At 41.2% G+C, this 22,968-nt stretch overlaps 2 protein-coding genes across 3 annotated transcripts in view; one reads left to right on the top strand and one right to left on the bottom strand.

Moving 5' to 3' along the window:
- The window catches only part of RCL1 (RNA terminal phosphate cyclase like 1), a 108,258-nt gene that overhangs the window by 68,849 nt on the left and 16,441 nt on the right, over positions 1 to 22,968 (bottom strand). The window lies entirely within an intron of this gene.
- AK3 (adenylate kinase 3) lies at positions 4,086 to 22,933 on the top strand. 2 transcript variants are annotated; one of them, XM_074994856.1, is made up of 5 exons: positions 4,086 to 4,572; positions 15,781 to 15,900; positions 18,676 to 18,848; positions 20,776 to 20,894; positions 22,526 to 22,933. In XM_074994856.1, the coding sequence occupies exons 1-5, from the start codon at positions 4,425 to 4,427 to the stop codon at positions 22,647 to 22,649; spliced, it is 684 nt and encodes a 227-aa protein (XP_074850957.1). In that variant the 5' UTR covers positions 4,086 to 4,424; the 3' UTR covers positions 22,650 to 22,933. The 2 variants fall into 2 exon arrangements, with proteins under 2 accessions (XP_074850957.1, XP_074850958.1); XM_074994857.1 differs by lacking the exon at positions 4,086 to 4,572 and adding an exon at positions 5,043 to 5,258.

Below are 22,968 nucleotides of genomic sequence, written 5' to 3'. Positions count from 1 at the left end.
AGAGGAAGCTGCAAACCAAATGTTGTGGTCCTAGCTCTTGCGGTTTAAGAGGACTTCTCAGGACAAACATAGCAGACAGACTGTAAACTATATCTAGATAGATAGATTTGTTCCCTGTGTAGATACTTGTAGAAGATAATCAATTCACTTTTTAACCTTCTGTAGAGAGAAAGACTTCCATTAACTTCAGTAGCAATTGCTTGTATGGAACAACTGCGTAAATGAGCTTCAGATGTTTCCAGTTTGGTTACAGATGTTTCCAACTATACAATCCTAAGAAAATCCATACCTCAAAAACCTTGATTTGCATAGAATATGCCCAGCTTTCCTCTTTCACTCATTTCTACTTTAGCACTTTGGATTTTTCCCTCGTTTCTTTCTCTTCCACTCAGGCACACTTTGACTCTTTGCGTCCCTTTCTGTTTCATCCCATAACCCCACGTCCTCCCAGGCCTTCTCACTACTGTGTTTATTGTAAATATTTCCAGTGTCAGTTCCATGTGCAGCCACATCAAAACAAAGAAGGGAAATAGTTTGCTGACTTTCCAGACTACTATTTTAGGATGTTAGTATATCCCACAACTGAGTCACTCTGTTGGCAGCCAGGGTATCCTTGTCCCAGAAATCATAAGATACTCCTGAAAGTATCCCTGACAAATTGGCTGCAGACTACTGCTCAGCTGATAAGGGTATACCATGAAAGGAACAGATGCTATATAAAGGCATAAGCTGGTTACAAAGATAACATAGTTTGTATTGAACAGATAACAAATGAGATGTACTTTAAAATTGACCTCTGCATAGTCCAAAAATGACCAAATTGTGGGTTATATGACTGCAAGGTGTACTACTTCTTTAAATGGTTTGTGAGCCCTTTAATGGTTCTTACTGTGGTCTGTATTTCAGAAGGCCTCTGAACCCATCCAGAGCAGCATTAGAGCTGTGTCTTTCATGCTATATCCATATACTAAACATAGTTTCATGGAGTCCACTATGCCCATGTGGTTTCTTTATATTAAATTATTTTATTTATAAATATATATATATATATATATTTATATATTTCTTTATATTTATTCTATTGTGTAAAGAGCAAAGACCACAATTGTAATGAATGCTCAGAAGAACAGTCCTGGTCCTGCAGCTCTTATACACAAACAAGGGCAGAAGGAGCAGGCACAGAAGCAGGGACAAAGGCATTCAACACATAATAAAGTTAAACTTTAGTTAATGGTTAGTTAGCATGTTAAGATAAGGGTAATCAAATCTCATGCTTCAGGCACATGCTGGTGTCAGGACTAAGACTTTTCTTTTACATACAGGATTGCACAATTATGCTGATACATTAATTTAGACAGCACTACAACAAATCCTATGTGAGTTACCCTTCCCTCCATCCTGTTAGGTTTCAGCTGCAATGAAATCAACTGGAACAAGGAGTTGACCTGTGGAGGGGTTGATGATTTTTTAAACTATAGTTGATTTTTGTAATATATTTACCCTTATTTTACAGCCCAAATGGTGTAAACCAAGGGTAATGGGGAGAGAAGTGGAGAGTTTGGGGCACAAGAACCAACATTGTGTGAGTTTGAAGTATCTACAAAATATAAAGGAGTATCACAAAAAACCAAACCAAACCAAACCAAACCAAACCAAAACAAACAGTTCAGTAGTAAATAACTTGTTTTCTAAATGAAAAATTAATGGTCTTATGAGTATAATGTGTAAATTTAAGCATAGAGAGATTAAATGCTTTCTCCAAACTATCATCTTGTAAGTCAGTGATGTGGTCAAGAATAGGAACCTAATACCAAGCATTGCTCCCTCATTCTTTAGTGTAAACATGTCCTAGATGTGTCTTATGTAAATAGCTTGAACAGCTCTCAAATTCTTCTATTCAAAAATAGCAATGGCCTTTTTAACCAGATAAATGAAAAGCAGTGGAGAACCTAAAATATTGACTTATTTCTCTAACTCTCTTGATGTCTCAGAAACATGAATAGAAATTGGTTTATGAAACCTATGCCTCTGAATTGTCATATGTTTTCTAGATTTTCTTATGGAAAATTTGACAATTTAATCTTTTTCCTATCTACCCTTTTAGCAGTGTAAAGGTGTCCTGTACATACAATAAAAGCATATTAGAACTTGCATATACAGTGGTGTAACTGAGCAAGTATATATAAATAAGATCTGAAGTTCTTCTTTAGATGTTTTTTTGTTGTAGTATGGATATATATTTGTAACTGACTACATCTGGGTCTAGTTAGCAATGTTGTTATTAACTGTAGTATCAAGGGAGAGACAGCTCGTAACTAAACAATTACAACTATTGTCCTGATCCTGCAAACACTAAAACACAGGCTAAATGTTATTTCTGGGAAAAACCCTATTGAAATCAGTAGGACTATTCATGTTTGCAAAATAACTCCGGTGCACCAGGTGTTTGTGGGACTGTGGACTGTTTGTGGGATTATTTGGTTTAATTTACAGTCTTCTGTTCTATAATTTATTACATTTCTCTATATTCTAACATAATTTGTCCAAATCCTTCCTGTCTTATCAGACTTTGCTAAGGACATTAACACCCGTTTGCGTAGGCCACTCTTTGCAATCCTTTGTGTCAGTGGTTCTCAACTAAGTTACACATACCTCAGCTTGATCAAGACATTTGTGTAGTTTTTAAGGGGTACCTAAAAAGCACTAGTGAAATCAGTACAAACTAAAATTTCATACAGATAATTACTTTTTTTTATACTGCTCTATATAATAAGCACTGAAATGTAAGTACAATGTTTATATTCCCATTTATTTATTTTATATTATATTGTAAAAATTATAACATAAGCAATTTTTCAGGGATAGTTTTCTGTGATACTGTATTTTTTTTGAGATTTGGTAAGCAAGTGGTTTGTAAAGTGAAACTTGAGGGCACATAAGACAAATCAGACTCTGGAAGGAATACAGTAGCCTTGAAAGACTGAGAGCCAATGCTGTAAGTTTGTGGATCCCATAAATGTTCTCTCTTTAAGAGCTATTTGATGGAGAGGTTCTTTCAGTCAGCCCTTTTGCTTGTTTCTTTAGCTGCCAAATGGTGCACCTGTCACGGCAGATGCTCTGGGTCCTTTCTTAACACGTGTCCCACGTATTTCCATCTTTTCTGAATAACTAGAGTAAGCAAGTTCCAACATGTATATAAATTAATTCTATTTAATACTCAGTATTTTCTGAGGCGTTGTGTTTTAAATACTTTAGATTTAACATATTTAAAACAAACATTCTGTTTTTCAGAATTGATTGTTAGCCCCCTTTTCTGCAGTCGTGGGCAGTTCTGGGCTTTGCTTGCATGTTGACCGAGCTGTCACTTAGAATATTTGATATTGTCTTATTGTCTACTTTTTATTCAAAACCTTCCTCTTCCGATCTGCCTGACATTTTATAACTTGTGAGTTTCTGAAGTTTCCTTTTAAATTCGACTAATGCAGGTTGAACCCCTCTAGTCCTGCACCCGTGGGACCTGACACGGTGCCAAAAGAAAGGGTTTGCTGAATGATGGAAGGTCAGTATTGTCTAAGAGTATTACCAACACAACTACTGCTTACTGGGAACACTGACAGCCAGGATTTACGGCTGTAACAAGTTTTACGGGACCACAAGAAACTTGCCCACACCCGTGATAAGTGGAGATCCAGCTAACTAAAGTCATGCTGGATTACGGATGTTGCAGGACAAGAGAGGGTCAACCTGCACCAAACACAGCCCAGTCTTGCACCCTGTGAACAGCCCCTGGCTTAGGTGGAATACAGACGTGTTGGCCCAGGATGCTGTTCCGGCCAAAGCCTTCAAGAGGATGACTGAAGATGGCTGCAGGGGGATATGAAATTAAAGAGGAATCCTCCAGCTTCATCTCCTCTACCATTTCCCCTCCAAAACCAGCCTAGGCCTTTGCACTGTGCCCCGGTGCACGACCAGTGACAGGCGCCTTACAGCTGCCAGTGGCCTGTCCCGTCCTGCCACGATCTTCCCTCTACTGTTCCTCGGAGTTTTCTGCCCCGCCCCGTGACCCGGCAGCCTGACCTCGGGCCAGGGGCTGCTCTGCCCCAGCTGCCGGCGGAGTGCCTGGGGCGCCGTCTAGGAGCAGCGCCACTTGCTCCTACCAGCTGCCCCGCCCCGCCCCCCGTGTCGCCCGGGGCCGCCTGCTGGAAGGGAGCAGCGGCTCGGGGCTCGGCCCGGGCGGGGCGGGGCCGGGCTGTCTCGGCAGCGCTGCCACTTCCTGGCCCGGCCGCGCGGCCGCCGCCTGCAGCACCAGCCGGGCCCCGAGCGGGATGCGCCGCGGCTGCAGCCCCAGCTGAGCTCCGCGGGGCCGCCCGGATCCCCAGCGCCCAGCCCGAGCGCCGCGCTCACCAGCCGCCCCCCCGACTGCCATGGCGGTGCGGCCGCTGCTGCGGGCCGTGATCATGGGCCCGCCGGGCTCTGGCAAGGGCACCGTCTCCTCCCGCATTGTCAAGCACTTCGCCCTCAAGCACCTGTCCAGCGGGGACCTGCTGCGGGACAACATGCAGAGGCGGACAGGTAGGGGGCCGGGCCGGGCCCGGGGGCTGCGGCGCCAGTGACCCTCCAGGGGGCGGTGGTGCTGGTCCTGCCTGCCCGCCCGCCCGCCGCTGTCATTTATCCTGCCCCTGCTCAGGGTGGTGACAGCTCCTGCCCCCTCCTGGCCGCCGGAGGTGTCGCCCCAGTTGTTCGGGTGAGGGGGATCCTGCTGTACCCTGGCTCCCCATCCCAGACCCCATCCAGCTTCTTTTCCCCTCCGAGATAGGTCAGTCAAATTAGCTTGTGGTCTGGGGACTGCACTGAGTGCTCTGAACCCAAGGGCCAAGGAAAGGGTGACCTTGGCTGTAACTCCCCTGCTCACGTTGCCTGGCAGTGGTTCACCCTCTCCAGCTGTCAGCTGTTTGCACCTCACTGGTGAAATGACTGCATGCATCATGAATGCACCGTATTTGAGACGCCTGGTGTAACTCTCCCCCAGAGATACTGCGTGGTCATGTCTTTGATAGACTTCAGTCGAAGTTGTGGGCGCTCTAAAAACCCAGGCCCCAGTCACCTGCTCTGGAAGTACTTAGCTACAGTTTGTAAGATGTGTTCTTTTGGTTTGAAATATGCTGCATAAATGCATGAGGTGCAGACCAACAGGTGCAGAGAGCATGAGCCCAGAAGGAGACAACAGCTCCTTCTCTTTTCGGAGACCCCACCTGCAGGTAAGAGGAGAGTTAGGTTAGATAACTCACCTAGGAAGAGCTGAACTGGTGAAATGCAGGAGAGCCTCTTTGGTCACGTTTAAATTAAATAGCATACTTACAAAGTGTTGAGATGCTTAGAAACAAATCTTACGTGTTTATATTGTTAAATGGAAACCCAGTCATCTGGTGGTAAGGGCATAGGAATTTGAGTTTCAAATAACTAGTTATGCAGTCACAATTCATAACAGTGAAACCCTGCAGCTTGGCAGGGATACTGACTTTTGTTGAATTTAAGACTGTCAAACTTTTTCTCATATGAGCCACATCTTAAAAGAGAGATTATTTTTGGAACATGGCCCTTCTCATTTGTTATCATAACATTCCTGTTACAAGTACAGTCACCCTTCATGGGGAAAAGTAATGGTATTATTTGTTAGAAGCATTTTTACTGTGCTTTAATTCCCCTTCCTAGCTATTATCATGTATTTAGCTAGTCATCCATTCCATAGGACACCCTACATCCATCTGTATAGCCCAGGGGCCACAGTTGGATGACTTTTTGGTGGTGGGGTAAACCACAGTCGTGACACCACGGATGAAATATTAACAGCTTTCATGCAGAGGGCTTTATCAGGAACCAGTAGAAAAGGAACTGAGAGAGGTAGTTATGTTAGTCTGTAGCTTCACAAAATGAAGTAGTTCTGTAGCACCTTATGGACTAACAATATTATTTGTAATAATATTTGTAACAGTAATATTGTTAGTCTGTCTTTAAGGTACGACAGGACTGCTATTTTGTTTTCAGTAGAAAAGGGGTTAATGTTAACTGTGCTTCACTTTCTAACATTTTGTTAACAATAGATGGAGCATGGAGTGTGGCTGCACTTCACATGCAGTACAGGTTAAATCATTCCCCTTTATTTTTCTTACAATGTTATTTGTCCGCAGAGGGTTTTTATGTGTTAACTTGGCAGCTGGTATGAAACTCATTTAATTCATGACTATCTCTCTGGAATATTTATGTAAGAGGACTTTAATGTCCTGAAAGCACTTGGATATAAAGCAGTGCTCAGCAATATCATGCTTGGAGTTGAGTGCTCAGTAAAAGTACAGTGTATTGCTCAGTGTTTTAGTTCTAGTATTTTTAATGTCAAATGGTATCTTAAATCTAGGCTCTTAGATGTTGTTCCTAGAAAAGGCATCAGAAGTCTCACAGACACACTATCAAATACCATTTATACTGCATTTCTTCCTGGGGGCCATGTCCTACATGCCTGGGTGTCGAAGGAGTTGAGACGGCCTCCTAACTGCAGGAAATATTTAAAGGTGCTCACTGCTATCATGATAGTGTTTGTAAGCATGGATGGGTTGTGGCCCCCCCCATTATTAGCCAAGCATTATTTGACTATTTAGTGACACAAGCCAAGATTTTTAGAAATATCTGGTGAGCTTCAGGTGTCTCAGATACTGGATGTCCAGACTCAAATTCATCAAGAGGTCTACCTTTTTAGAAAGTGTTGAATGCTTTGTTTTTCAAAATCAGGCCTGTTTAAGATGTCTCAGCTTGGCCTGCCTGAAAATGGGGAGCCTGAAACCAGCAACGTTTTTTTTTTTTCCTTCAAATTAATGTCTTCATCTTAAACAAACAAATGAACCCCCACAACAACCTCAAATATTTAACTTATCAATAAGTAGCTGTTGTAACTGTTTCAGCCAGTGACGGTTAAAAAAAAATTGGCAGAATTTCCAAATGTGGGTATTAGCTACACTAATATTTTAATTGTTTGTAAGCAATTAGTGGTGTGGTTGGGTTATAATCTGTACCCACACACAATGTCTTACCTCTGTCAGAGTTTTGGACTGGTTCACGATTGTCTCCCAAGAGAAACTTAACATTCCTAACATACATAGTTTGCTGTGGGGACTGGACAAGCTAAGCATTCTTCGACTTGCATATAAACTGCCTTTTTCTGCAATGAAAATGACCTTGGAAGAACAATTTCAGTTTATAAAGGTGCACACAGGGTAAGTGTTGATGTTCAGCACTTTGAAGCTATAAAGAGTTATGTAAATATGAAGTACACTTGCGCTATCAATGCTATACCCATGGGTGGTGGGTGAAGCTGCTGCTTTGGGAGGCAAACTCCTGATCCTGGGCTCTAACACTGCTCTGCCAAACCCTTTTCCCCCATCCCACTTTCTCCTTCTTCTCTCTGCTCATCCACTAAATTCCTGTACCCAAATGATATTTGAAAAAAAAAATTAGTGTAAAATTTCTTTCTAATGGAACATGTTTCGGATTGTCGAGACTAGACATGCAGAAAGTACTTAATTTAAAGCACTAAAATTTGGGAATAAAAAATGTCAGCCACAGGTTTTTTTTTGTTTTGATATACCTTGAAGTTTGTCAGAGATTTATTTGCAAAAACTTTGCTGTAGGGGCAAAGCTGTTCTGCTGAATGCAATGTTAAGTATTACACAATATGTGATGAAGCCCTTCTCTGTTTTACGTTTTTTTATCAGTATTTCTAAGCTGATTTTATATTTTAACTATACTGTTAAACTGTCATAAAGTAATCATTCCGGGTTACTACATATTTAACTCACTGAAACAAAGACATTTTTTAAACTAATCAGTCAGAGTAGTTTAGTTTGTTCATAACAAAGTTCATTGCTTTTAGAAAAAGGGAACATTAATTTAGTTTGTGTGATTTTTAAAACAAGAAATGTTTCAGAAATTTCACTGTAGGTTTATGTTAAAATATGTTTCTAAAGTTTTTAGGCATATCAAAGAATTTCATAGCTTTGTAAAGTACTGATTTTTTTTGGAGTGTTCACTTAAAATTAATTCATCAAATAGTCAGAAATAAAAGGGAAATTTATTTGTCCAGCTGCCTGGAAGAAAATGAATGTTGCTCCTTTAAGAGCTCTCTTCAACAGTGGGTGAAAGGAGAGAAGTGATGGATTAAATGGACAGGAGGACTTGGAAGGCAAGTTTTGTACTGTAGTAATTAAAATTAAAATGTGTGTTTCAGATAAAGGTCATCTTTTTGAGGAATTTGTTTTAAAAAACCATATGTCTGAAGATCCAAGCATTTAAGGCTAGTGCCAAAGACTCAGTTTGTGCATCTAAATACCTGTGCAAGGATTTTTTAGAGATGTGATTTTATAATCTTCAGCCATAAACGAATGAAATAATTAATGCAATTTTTAAACTAGTAACAGACTCATGCAGCTGATGAAGCAGGTCTTTGCTCATGAAAGCTTATGCTCCAAAATATCTGTTAGTCTGTAGGGTGCCACAGGACTTCTTGTTGTTCTCGAAGATACAGACTAACATGGCTACCTCTCTGATTCAGCTGTTTTTGTCAGTAAATAGGGTTGGCACATGCCTGTTAGATGTTTTCGTTACCACTTCATGGCTCTTTCACAGGTTCAATGTTAAGCTAACAGATCAGGAAGGCTAGAAGGCTTTTCACTTTTAAGTTAACAGGTCCACTTCTGAGAAGAGTCACCAGTCTGCAAGTGGCAACAGCCTCTTGTGGGAGGCTTCAGGAATGGTCAGAATAGGGGTGGTAAGAGGGGGAAGGCTGAGCAGTAAGACCCGGAGGGGGTATTGCCTCCCCTTACACATACACATAGAGCTGGAAGAGACCTTGGGAGGTCATCAAGTCTGGTCCCCTGCCTTCTTGGCAGGACCCAAGCACCATCCCTTTTTTAATCTATTTACCCTAGGTCCCTAAATGGCCCCTTCAGGAATTGAGTTTACAACCCTGGATTTAGCAGGCCAATGCTCCAACCACTGAGCTATCACTCCTCCTTTGGACAGGTGTATAGCAGACTTGAAAGTTGATCTTAGATATGCAGTTACAGCTACTACAATTGTGTACCTGAAATTGATGTATCTAAGAACAATTTATCAGGCTATCCACACGGATGGAAGTTGATGGGAGAAGCTCCCGTCGACCTCCTATACTACTTGTGAAAATGAGTGCCAGCGCCCACTCTTGAGTCCTGATGGTTTGATTTAGCACATCCTCACACGTTGTGATAAACCAAACCCCAGAAGATCGACCCTGACTGAGCCGATGTCTCAGTGAGTATAGACAGACCCTTTGCTTTTTTCTCCTTGCCTGTGGCTATATCTCGTCAGGTAACTAAAAGACTTCAGTCACTAGATTAGTTCATCTAGCACCTTGAACAAATGACCTGAAATTTTTCTTAAACACTTCTTTCTATAGATTAAGAATTAGTTGTCTAGTTTTAAAAAAGAGTCTGGTCTGTCTCTCAGTCGGTTGGTTTTATTTAGCCCTGCTGCTGTGCATTCAGCAAACAGATGCACAGATCATTTTCCTTGCCCTTTGCTTTGTCTGTGTCTGCCCCTCTGTCTTTCTTCACTGGCTTTCCCTTCTCTGTCACAGCAAACATAGGCTACTTGTCTGCATTACAGGCCAGGAATGACCTATCCTATTACACTGGAACCTCCACACTTTGGGTATCCCTAATCTGGGAACTCCCCTGGTACGGAGGAGGAAGTGGCTTTGCACACTAACACTCCTCTTTCCCTGCAGCTGGGGGAATGACATTACGCAGAGCTGCTTCCCCTGTATCTTTTCCCCACTGCTCCCATAATGGCAGGGCATGGTGCCAGGGAACGGCAGGGGATGCAGAACCATGGGTTCCCTGGGAGCGGAGTGCCTGGTAAGCACCTGAGCCCTATCCTCCTTGTGCCCTCACAACCAGACCCTCCTAGAAGTCACAGATTAGAGGTTCAAGTGGGTCCCTCCTTGAAATGGTGTCTCCCATCTTTAATTGTCATATGATACCAGCCTATCTTTCCCTTGTTAAATTTTCTAACATACCCTGTTGCTCTTTTTCCTTGCACTAGATAGGTGCTCCCTCTAGATATCTACAAAGCTACTTTATTCAAATTTCTCCTTATAAACTTCCATTTGCTATGATGTCTGTAACAAAGTGGATGGGGATTAGCCTGCTACTATGCTATCAAGTGATCACTGCCGATTATGCTGACCAGTATTGTCTTGTTGTTTCCTTGTACTTCCGCATCAGTCTGTCTAAGTTATCTGTTGTTTGTTTTTCTGTGTTTAGATTGTAAGCTCTTGGAGGCCAGGACCATAATTTTACTCTGTGTTTCTACAGCATCTACCGTGATGGGGTCCTGGGCCAGGGTTGGGGCACCTATGTGCTTAAGAAACAGGGAGAAAGTCTAGATATGTAGGATGAGATGTTGGAGATGCAAAACTAAACAGAATGGGAGAAGTTGGGGTCAGGAGGGTAACATTTGTGAGATGGTTATTGTTAGAGGTAGAAAAAGTACCCAAAAAGGAGTAAAAGTAGAAGTTGAGTAAAAGTAGAAGTTGTACTTGTATGTACAAGTTACTGGTGTCTCTCTGGAAAACTACTTGAGTAAAAGTACACACCCACACACATACGTGTGTGTGTGTATGTCACATCTAGATTATACGCAAGTAACCAGAAGTGAAAACAGCTGCACTTCTACTCAAGTACTTCTTGCGTACTTTTACTCTGATTGTTGCTGACTCCATAGAATAGATAACATCGAGATTGTCAGCATACATTGGGAAAACTAGGATGAACCTTAAGTGATACAATAAACTCTTTCATATCTGGCATTCTATCATCCAGAACTCTCAAATAACTGGCATTTTAACCGTAAGTAAATTTCAGCTATGTTTTCCATAAGTACAGCACAGTGAAAGTAAATACAAATAAATACAGCAAATACAGTATAAGTTTACAGAGCACAATACTAGTGTTGTTGGTAAATAAAGTGCTTGGCATAGAGTTTTGTTTGTTTCTTTATATCTAATCTTGTTTTTCTTTAGTGTTATGCATTGCTACGTATCCTCTCTGTTATCCAGAATATTTGAATATCCAGCACTTTCTGGTCCTGGGGCTGCTGGATATGAAGGAGTTTACTGTACCAACACAGAGGGATCAGGAGGAGAAACAGGAGCTGAAGGGGCAGCTACCTGGGGAGGAGGAGAACCAAAGGAACACCAAATTCTGGAAATACTCGGAAGCGTGAGCCTTAGAGAAATGCGCTAAAGAAATGGAGGAGGAGGAGGAGAAGGAAAATAGAGAAGACACTTTTGGAAGGGGTTGATACAGCAAATTCTGAATCCCTTAGATTTCCTTCACTGGGAGGTTGTTGGTGACCCTGAGAAGCCATCTGGAGCGAGCCTCTAGATAGAAGCTGAGGTAGTGGCTGTAGATGGCACACTCAAGAAGTTTGATGACAGCTGAGAGGGAAGGGTGCCAGCTGGAAATGCCTGTCAGTGTTCTAACACTGCTCTTTAGGAAAATTGGGGGTTACAATCTTGTTTTCCCCAAAGAAAGAAAGAGAAGGGGGAAAATCCACATTTCTCAGTTCTATAGCAGGTCTTATTTTGTAAAGCAAAAAGTTTTACAACTGTTTACAAAGCCATAGAAAGCTAACTAGAGCTAGACTTTGCCTCTTCAGCATCTGCCACATCGGTAAAAACTGTGCCAAGGGTTCAGTTGTTGAAAAGAACAGTCCTATTGAATGCGTGTTCTTGGGGGTCCTTAGAAATCTGCATTTATTATCATGCTCTCCTGCTTTGCAGGGAATATTTTGTGATGTCTTTTCTGTTGCTAAGCAATCTGTTGCCTGGGGAACATGGTCGAAGTTGGTTGGCTCTGTGCAGCACCCTAAGCTCTTGCAGAGATTTTGTAAATAGACATCCATTTTACGCTTTTGGCAGGAACTGGGAATTGTAATGGCGTTAGTCCACAGCTTGCCAGATCAAGTCCTGTGTTATGTTCAGAGGCTCAGATTTCTGCAAAAAATTATGGCATTGTATACATGCAGGTTTTGTACCAGTATGAGTATTTTAGTTAGCACAACCATAGAGTGGATGCAGTTGTTAGTTTATTCCCCTTCCTGTCTGCTCTTAGGAGGTATACCATTTTAACTGTACCAGTATAATTAAAGACATGTAGACAAAGCCAAAGGTTCTCTGCAGCAGCAAAAAAAATCGTAAACAAAACAGAAGAGATTCAATTCATCCCCCCCATCCTATCATGTTGAGATCCTCTTTCCAACTTGTAAAACACTCCCAAGATTTGAAAAACTAGGGCAACGTTGGTGTTGTGACACTACAGTGGTGTCAGAAATGGGGCATAAACTGGCATGGATTTGCTTGCAGTAGAACACCCCCCCCCCCCCCCCCCCGAAATTAAGATCCTTAACATATTCAGATAGACTGGAAAATCCAGTCCCATTTGCCTTTTGTCTCATTGCTAAAACATGCAGTAGAGTGCTGAATCTAGCCCTCAGTGCTGGCAGCATGAGTCTGTAGCATGTGCCTGCAGAGCCTGTAATGGGAATTCCCCACACGTCTTACTGGTAGAGCACCTGAGACAAGAGCAGTGAGGCAGTAGGTGGAGAGCCAACATGTTCTGGAACTGTGTTTAAACAATGCTTCTTATCGGTCTTTAAGCAGCTGCTTGTTTGGCAGTTGCAGTGGGGGAATGTGTGTTGTCCCTACCCTTTTTCCTGAACCGCACCCCAAACTAGTTGGGTACGGGAGCTGTACAAGTTGAGGCAAATGGAAATGGTAACAAGGGTGAGGAGCGCCTCAGTGGGGTTGATACAGCAGGTGAAGCTAGGCATATGCGTGAGGGGAGCCCTGAGAGCTGGTTTCATGATATTGTCGTGGGAGAGGCTGCTTTACTAAATTGCTTGAACAAGCATACAATGAGAGGGAGAGAAGAGGTGAATAGAGGTTGGACCTCTATAGTTTAGACTTCCAAGGTCTGGCAACATCTGTGGTCCAGCATCTATGTGGGTGCTCCTGGGCTGGAACATTTATGGGAAGAGCCAGGCTCCCTGCTCTGTAACTCCTCCCCTGCTGCCCTAGAGCCTCCAGAGTGCTGCAGTTTATGATGCTCAAGCTCAGGGACGGAGGGGGAAGAAACAGGGCGGTATGAGGCCCCTTGGCTGGGGGCTTGGAAGCTCAACTTGTGGCAGGAGCTGGGAGTGCAGCCCAGCAGTTGCAGGGCTTGTTGTGCTCCCACAAGGAGGTACTCCTGGCCTCCAGCCATGGGGCCCCACTGCTACCATGCCACTTCTTCTGAGCATCCCCTGCTCGAGTTGCCTAGCCCCTCTGCTGCTACTGGAGTGGGCATGCAGCTGGCGGCAGCAGATGGGCCATCACTGACCTCCCCTAGTTCAGCAAATGTACATACTAATACTATAGTACATTAATACCAGGTGAGTTAGTGGATTCTGATACAGGTGCGCTCTCTCTGGGGTGTCCTTTTTTGAAAGGTCAAATATGGTAATCCTACCCAACCACCAAAACCTCAGGGCCCCAGCACAGAGAAGTATATGGAGTCTGAGGAGCTCCATTATGCAGCAGGGAAGAGGCTCGCCTTCCATTTTTATGAAGGAGGGATTCTTCCATCCAGCGTAACTTTATCTAAACATGCCAGGGCCAGGTTTCCGTGTCTTCTTTCTTTTGTGTAGTCCAGATCATGGTGAGGGGAAATCCTTTTGGCAATGCACACAGAGTAAGGAAAGCTGTTCCTTTTTGGGTAACATGCATACAAAGAAGGAGAGGAGTTTGGATTCAAGTTATTTTAAGTTTAAAACTGCCATGACTTTGACTGTTTCTAAACTGGGAATATTTGTACTCTGGACCTGATTGGCATGGTTGATGGCTGTCTTGAAGTGACAATGTTATGTCAAAGCATAGCACTTTGCGTTTAGTAAGGAAGACATTTTTGTCCTTCTATTGCTGCTTTACAAACAAAACCTGGAGCTAGGAAGGAGCTAGTAATACTCTGTAAATGGAAAGCTTCATTTTTCTCTTCAGATTTACATATTACTTTCATCACCATCGTATGTATGTGAGTGCCTTCTACTAGTTCTTTAAGCATGCAGGGAACAGTAATTAGACAAATTGCAGCCAAGACACTGAAAATTGTAAGGCTTTGGCATTTGCTGTTTTCTGTAGTCTTCCCGTTCCCGTCCAACTCTCCAATATGTTGTCCTGTAACTAGCTCAAGAAGAAAGTTAAGTATTTGAATTAACAGTAATGATCCAGTTCTGCAAGTCTGTATGTACAAAATCAATGCAAATTCTATTGGGATGGGGGAAACACTGGACCTAAATTTCATAGTTAAAGCCCAGAAGGGACAATTACCCCAAGTTTTACTTCACTTACAAAATCAGATATAAAAATATAAAATGGTCACAGCACATGGCTACTGAAAAATTGCTGACTTTCTCATTTTTACCATATCATGAAAAAAATCATTGGAATACAAATATTGTACTTAATGTTTCAGTGCATAGTATATGGAACTGTATAAACAAGTCATTGTCTGTGTGAAATTTTAGTTTGTACTAAGTTAGCTAGTGTATGTAGCATGCTGCAGAACTAGGTAAGTATCTTGATGGTGTACCATCTGGAAGACCTCTGTGTACCCCCCAGAAGTATGTGTACCCCCGATGAGAACCACTTGACCTGGATAACACTATCCCAAGAACCTCACCAAATAACTTCTGCAACGAACCCATAAAATTGCAGAACTAGGTAAGTATCTTGATGATGTACCATCTGGAAGACCTCTGTGTACCCCCAGAAGTATGTGTACCCTCGATGAGAACCACTTGACCTGGATAACACTATCCCAAGAACCTCACCAAATAACTTCTGCAACGAACCCATAAAATTTGCATAAACTATCACATATTTATATTGCAATTTGTTAGGGCATGTGTTGTATATATTTTTGGGTCTTGTTATGAAACCAAATATAATACATGGTTGCCATCTAACCAAACCCTGGGGAGGGAGTGTTGGTATGAAATATTATTCCATACTATGTGAATATAGTAGCATCCATTAACAATATATGAAGACATACATCATTTATAAACTCTTCCTTGTAACTCTGGATAAAGTGAAATAAATAGCATCCTGTAGCTGTAATATTTCAGACGTATGTCGCTTTACTAAATACTCAAGAAGACATCTAGCTAGAATTTGGATGTTGTCTTTTAGTGAAAACATTATCTATCTGAAAAAGATATGAATGTTCACCAGACTGTAGAACTTAATGTTAAACTAGTTGCAGAAAAGTGGTCAATAGGACTTCAGCTTTTTGACCAGGAGATACAAGGCAGAGGAAGGCCCTGTCATGCTTACTGGATTCAGAGCATTTGTGTTCCTCGTTTGTTCCACCTTAATAAAAAAGCTCCACTGGTGACTTTTTTGCTGTTTCAGGTCTTAGGACCCAAGTCTGCAAACACACAAGTAACTTTACCCGGTGTGAATAGCCCCACTGTCAACTGCTTGAAGTTGTAGTGAAAATGAGGGATTTTTAGGTTAAAAAACCCAACAACACATGCCAGCCACTGACAATTGACAATCCTTCTACCTTCAGGCTTCTGACTAAAGTTGTTTGTAGATTACTGGGCTGCTCTGGGTCATTGCTACATTGATACAGGTTTGTTTTGCTTCCTTAGAGATTGGTGTTATTGCCAAGACCTACATTGATCAAGGGAAGCTTATTCCAGATGACCTCATGACACGGTTGATGCTGAGTGAGGTGCAAAAACTACACCCGTACAACTGGCTGCTGGATGGTAAGTTAAGAAACAGGGTAAAAATCATGTGTGTGCAAGAAAGACAAGACATATAGATGGGAAAGATTGTGTCCCTTTCACTTCTAGGACAATTAGTGGGCTCCTTGTAATTATGCCAGGGTCTTGAGTCAGAAAATCAGAATTCTGCTTCTGACTCTTTCATTAATATTAATTACATGATAGTAACATGGTGACTGTGTATTTATACCTGCCTCTGGAATTTCAACTCCATGCATCTGATGAAGTGAGTCTTTATCCACAAAAGCTCATGCTCCAATAAATCTGTTAATTTATAAGATGCCACAGGACTTCTCGTTTTTGTGGATACAGACTCATACAGCTACCCCTGTGATATGAATAACATATTTTGTAATTCTTGGATGAAAGGTCAAAGATCAAAATGCTATTAGTTCATACAGTGATTATTACAATGGGGATCTCATCCATGTCTCACTCTTCTGGGTTATGGTATAATACAAATAGTAGAATTTTTGTTTTATTGTAGGGTTTCTTAAAATCCCCCCTCTTAAAGGATATACTGTTTTCAAAGTTAAAGTCAAGCCCTGAAATACCAAAACTAATCAGCTGTGCCCTCTTATATGTACAGAGTCTGTAACTACATGCTCATATGCCAGCTAGTTTTGTTCCCTTGCAGGATCTCTCTCGTGTTGGAATACATAGATTTAATCCTGAGAGTGAATGGGGCAGGAGTACCTGTTCAGTAAAACAGATTTTCACCAGATTTGTGCCTTACCTTTAGCTATGTTTGATGGGCAGTTTTAGCAGCATGAATCTGAACATGCAGCTGATAGCACTTTTGGCCCTCATTAGACAGAATGAAGTTTGGCTCTACAACTGGTCCATGCTGTCCTCATATCCTCTCTTGATTTAGATTGCAACTCTTTGAGACAGTGACCTTAAATATCTTCATCTGGGAAACCTTAGTTCTGTAACTGCAGTTCATCATTGGTAGCTCCAGGGCAGACTAAACTGAGTTGCACACTGAGCTGCTGTAATGCTGATATGACAAAGTGTTTCTCACAGGCTGAAAACAGTTTCTTGGCTTTTTACTGAACCTCTACAGGTGGAGAGGTGTGAAAGTGCTGAAGAAACGTTTTTAGAGTAACGTTTCTTTTTGCAGAGGGGTAAACGCTTTTCCTCTGCACTCAAATTATATAGCTGCTTTGTTGTACCTCTGCATATACTTTTGGGGGTTTGTATATATAACTTTTTAGATGCAGTAAGTCAAATATGTCACTGAAATGGTATTTACCAGACCTCTCATTCACCTGTCTTGAAGCACTTCAGCTCTCCTTGCAGCACTGTGAAGAGTAAGAGCTGTTTTTGCAGCGGAGTAAACAGAGGCACAGAATGGCTGAGTAACAAAGTCACATGAGTGATATGAGTCGATAACAGAGCTGTGACTTCCAACTCTCAGACGTCTAATTTTTAGACACATACCCTCGTCTACAGGTCCTCTCAGGAAACGGAATGAGATGATCATCTGCTTTAACACCTGTAGGACTGTAACATGTACACACAAAGCCCAATACTTGGCATAAGTGAATCAGTTCCTCACTGTGGGAGCATGTCATTAAGCTGAAATACTAGCTTTAAGGCCTTCTCAGATTTTTCAGTGTTTGTGTTGTCATAAGGATCATTGAGTGATTTGTCCTTACTCTGGTGACAGTGGTAATTGCTATTTCCCAATGATACACAAAAAAAGGGCTTTTTCCATCTTTGTGGAATGATATTCTCTCTCTCTTCTTTCTCCCAAGGTAGATTAGGTTTATGCCCTAACAAAGATGTTAGTTTAAAGCCATTCTGCTATTAATGTGAAACGTTTGACTAAGATTAACTACAGCCTAGATTCAAAAGTACATTTGAAAGGGCAAAAATCAGTATATTTCTAATTTCTTTTGATAACGATACCACCCGTACAATCTAAGTAAATATTTTTACTGACCTTGTGCTTTAGAAGAACTTTGGACGCTAGTTTACAATAGAATCTGTTGTCAGTTTATTTTTAGGCAAATGAATCCCAGGGACATCTCCAGTAAACTTCAGTAGATACACAAACCATGAACTGGATTTTTTATGGCTACTGTCAGCTGCTTCCCTTGTCAGTCATGACTTTTGCAAATAAATTGGTTCTGTAATGAATCTTGAGATCACATGGACTGCTCAGAATGGATTTTGTGGACAACTTTTTAAAATCTGATGTCCAATCAAAATAGCCAGTCAGGGAACAAAGATGAATGGTAGGAAACCGGAAATAATAGCTATGAATGTTTACTTTGGGCAGGTCTACTCCACCCTGGAAGACTGACCAGCTTAAGGGTTCAAATCCATGAGTCAAGTATGGATGCATGAAATCAACCACTCAGTGGTTGCAGTTGACTCTTGTACTCCTCGTGAGAGTAACTCTCCTGTCAGCCTTCCCTCATATAGACAGCCAAGTTAGTTGAGCACAGGTATGTCAATTTAGCTGTGCAATTGCCATAGCTAAAATTGCATGTCTGTGGTCAACTTAACTGTGCCTAGGGTAGACGTAGCCTTTATCTTGGAGGTAGCTGGCAAACGAAATGAAGGAGGAGGGTAGCAGGGGACTAGCACATGGGAGTGGAGGGACACAAAGAAAAATACAAGGGACGATGTGACCTTGAGCTAAGTGATAGAGCAAGCATCTCTGACTAGCAGTTTCTCTTTTAAATTGAATCCGTTTATGTTAGTTAATGCACCTCTGCTCTCCTACTAGTTTATTTTTCCTTAAAGGTTTTCCCAGGACAGTTCCACAGGCTGAAGCTCTGGAAAACACATGTCAGATAGATACTGTAATTAACCTGGATGTGCCATTTGAGACCATTAAACAACGACTCACTGCACGTTGGATTCATCCGAGTAGTGGCAGAGTCTACAATCTTGAATTCAGTCCTCCCAAAAATGCTGTAAGTGAGACATGTATCTCTGGCTGTGCTACATAAATTCTGTATTGCTTCTATTCTCTGTGACAGTCATTAAAACAACATACTATATGTTTGTTATCCTGCAAGAATGAATTTTATAGCAATGAGATTAGTTAGTACCGCTTGTCTCTCCAGCCCATGAAATCTTTGTGATAACACCTTATCTCCAGTGAGAGAGCATCATGGTGGTGGCAGGGAGCAAGGCAGGTGTTGGAGTGACGTGATGACTTCCACTACTGCAGTGTGGTTTGACTTGAGAATGCTGCCTAGGTGACTTGCTTGTCTTGTGTATCAGGAAAGGGGGTAACAGCCAATAGCAGATGGAAGGAGCCAACTCTGTTGATCTTCTCTAGGCCCTAGCAATTATTTCATGAATTGTTATTAACTGGCCTTGGAGAACTACTTCAATTATGAAGTCAGAGAAGAAAGTAGGTACCTTTTCCAGCCTATTTAATAAACACAAGTCAGATAGCATTTAAAATCTAAACCTCCCTTTTTTCAGGTTTGATTTTTTTTTTTCAGACAAAACCCATCAGCTCAAACCTCTCTGGTTTGGATGCTCTGGATGACCTCTCCAAAGGGCCAGTCCCAGCTCTATTTATTATCAAATTGGGCCAAGGAGCCACCAGAACATATTTACTCCTCCCCAGCAGGAATACTTGCTAACAGATAGCATGTCAGGCAAACTGTGGAACCCAATTACCAAGTGGTCTCATTTAAATAACTCAGTGCTGGTTAATGGGGTAGTCAAGCCATGCTGTAAGTAGTGGCTGTTTTGAAAGCGTATAGTCACGACAAATGAGAGCTCAGACTGTGTATACCACACACACGTGGAGCCCATTCGTTCCCTAAGTCTTGAAGTTCTCTGTACCTGGAATTGTAAAATGCATATTGTGGTGCATTAAAATAGTTTGGGATGTGTGAGTGAAATTAAGAAGTGGCTGAAATTTAGCAGAGTTCTTATAAAAAAAAGTATAGTTTTACATTGACTTTTGATGTGCCTACCACTTGTGTAATTTGATTAAAGTATTTAAAACAATCCCTAAACTTATTGCTAGTATAACTCAAAGGTCAAGTCCAATTATGCAGAGCTTTAGACTCTATGCTCACAGGTTCTATTCCTAGCACTGGCAACCCAGGGCTGTTGGCATTAATACATAGTTAATCACAACCATTCAGAGAACAGTGAGATTTCAGAATTCTTCATAGTGTGGGCTAAATTCTGTCCTCTGATACAAACAAACATTACTTCAATGGGTGTTTCAGGTGCGTAAAGGAGGCTAAAACTTGTCTCTATGTATAATGTAGGATTAAGTTCTAATGATTTCCATTAGCACTAAAGTCTTCAAGCTATTGTTGTTTACATCATTCAACCTATTCAAAGGTATAAATTGCCCCCAAGAGAAATTGAATGAGGTTCACGTGAAAAATCTGATGTTTTAAGCCCAAGTTCTGTTTGGTCATTTTTGCTCTTTTTTTTATGCTGTTTTCTGTACACTAGTCACTGCAACATTTCTTCCATATGGCCATGCAGCTCTTCACACTTAATCTCAGCCAATAAATAATATCAGCAATTTAGTTCTACCCTTGGCATTACTGAAACCATTCTAAACATCCTTTCTGCTCACTGTACCTCAAGGTTCACAGTACAGAGGTTACTGTGTGTAGTACATGTGACTTCACTAAATTGTGCTCCTCTGCTACAATCTGAAAACCACAGCTACTCCTTGAATTTGGTGTTTGAGGCGGTTTTCTAAACTGTCGACACTTTCCCTTATGGATCAGATATGGATAGTAGCTTGCCATGAACTTTAAAGTTATTTTTCTTTGATTAACTAGAAAGTGATACTAGCAGGACAACACAAAAGCCACTTAAAACAAATGTAAAGTTATTTTTTACCACAATTAGGGAATTGATGATATTACTGGAGAGCCACTTGTTCAGCGTGATGATGATAAGCCAGAGACTGTTACCAAGAGACTGAAGGCTTATGAGGCACAGACAAAGCCAGTTCTGGAATATTACCAGTAAGTAGCAAAACAAAAATATTCTTTCCACGTTAGGATGAACAGGAACAACCTCATCTTTTTCTTAAAATGCACAAAAAAGTACCACACTGGTTAATGATATTACTTACTTACCACGTACCTTATTTTCCCTCTCACTTGTTAGGCAATAACAGTAAAAGTCATAATGGCATATGCTGTATTACAAGTCATTCTCCATTTACTTGGTTAAAACCTTTTTTTCTAATAGTTACTTCAAGAACAGAATGGCGCTGTCATTATGCTTAAAACCTTTTACTGAAATCATGGGAAGCATTACAATAGCAATCCAAATGCATTTCCAAAGCAAGGCCAAATTCCACAGCTGTGGAGCTCTATTTTTAGTATGTATTTCTTTCCCAGAACTTTCATTGCATCAAATGTGTGCCAACTTTTTTAACCTCACCAGATAACAAGAACTTAGAGGATAAATGTGTAAAAAGCAGAAAGTGGTCTGGTAATTGGTACAAAAACTTGAATACAAAATGAACTGGACACTTTAAAATTAGGTATGTGTTGTGAGAATATGGCTTGCTGCCTTGCAAGGTAAAAAATGCGGAGAGGATATTAGTGAGGCCTTGGAATAGTAGATAATGGGCTTTTACCAATCTGTCTTTAAGCAAAGGTGCTGGCATTAGCATAGATATTTTATGACTATCAGTGCAGTGATTATGGATTCACAGGAAGATGTTTAGACATTTATCTAGTTACTTTATTTTTGGAGTGACAGTTAATTGTCAGAAGTCTTTGAAAAACAAGAAGTCCTGCGGCACCTTGAAAGCTTATGCAGCAAAATATCTGTTACTCTACAAGGTGCCCCAGGACTTTATTTTTTGAGATACAGACTAACATGGCTACCCCTCTGACAGAGGTCTTCCAGTAATTCCCTGTAGGTCTTGGAGAGAGTAGGAGCTCTTTCTCTGGAAGGAAGAGGTATTTCAAGTAAGAAGTGAGTCTGTGCTCACGAAAGCTCATGCTCAAAACTTTTCTGTTAATCTATAAGGTGCCACAGGACCCTTCATTGCTGTTACAAATGGTTTTAGTGACTTTAGTGGACTTCTTGAGGGCATGGGTTCATTGTAGTTAATCAAGTCACAGCATGATAGTAACTGTATGAATGCCCCAGGAATATCTGTGTGAAAACTAAACTGTTACTTCAAAGGCAAACTAGTTGTCAAAGCTTTAACTCTTGGTTTACATACAACTTTTAAAATTAATCTTTTGCCACGAAATAAATTGTGTGAGTAGTTGGTGGTCCTAAATCAAAGTAGTCTTCATTCTTGGCTTTCATTTCTTTCTAAGTTCAGTGACAACTCCCTCAGAGTGCTTGTTGTCCCTTGGAAATAGACAAGATATGAGGTGGTCACTAAGTTTACTCTCTCCTTTATCTATACCACTTCAGAAACTTAAGCATGACTGTGGACATAACTAGTTTCTTTCTTCAACAGAGAAGGTTGCTCTGGGGCTTGAACTTGTACAAGTCAATACAAGGGAGAGTTGCCAGTATGTTACCACCAGGATAACCTTTGAAGTATTTTTCAACTCTGAAGTGGAGATAAGGATAGACTGGACCAACTGATTTGTCTGCACCTTTTCTTTTATGTCCTCTTTAGAAAAAAAGGCATCCTGGAATCTTTCTCTGGAACAGAAACCAATAAGATCTGGCCACAGGTACATGCTTTCCTCCAAACCAAGTTACCAGATGTGAGTCAGCAGGAAGCTGCCTCACAGAGATGAAGTTGGCTGCTGGTTGATGAGCCCAAGGTACTCACTGTCTCCATTTTCTGAGTGATTCTGTCTAGAATGTTAAACTTGCAAGGATCATGATTTTCAGGTTTTATTCTTTGATATACCAAACTGATCAGTAGCTAAGCACAAATCTCAAACTGTAATCCCATAGCTTTTCAACTTTATGCAATCAGATTTCACTTCTGTATACTCATTTTGGAGTGGTACTTTTATGTTAATTGCCCATTTCTAGTAAAACAGTAAAACTGTAATAAAAGCAACTGTTTCATGTCTGCATTTGAAAAAAAGTGTCCTTTTTCCTGAAACA

The sequence above is a fragment of the Carettochelys insculpta genome, chromosome 5 (assembly GCF_033958435.1).
Source record: "Carettochelys insculpta isolate YL-2023 chromosome 5, ASM3395843v1, whole genome shotgun sequence".
Classification (NCBI taxonomy): Eukaryota; Metazoa; Chordata; order Testudines; family Carettochelyidae; genus Carettochelys; species Carettochelys insculpta.
This window is presented reverse-complemented; position numbering and strand designations above follow the sequence as displayed.

What these genes read in the sequence shown, in the direction of transcription:
- AK3 (XM_074994856.1), top strand. Translation starts at nt 4,425, where the DNA reads ATGGCGGTGCGGCCGCTGCTGCGGGCCGTGATCATGGGCCCGCCGGGC. An exon ending in CAACATGCAGAGGCGGACAG is followed by an intron (nt 4,573 to 15,780) that starts GTAGGGGGCCGG and finishes TTGCTTCCTTAG; the next exon opens with AGATTGGTGTTATTGCCAAG. An exon ending in GTACAACTGGCTGCTGGATG is followed by an intron (nt 15,901 to 18,675) that starts GTAAGTTAAGAA and finishes TTTTCCTTAAAG; the next exon opens with GTTTTCCCAGGACAGTTCCA.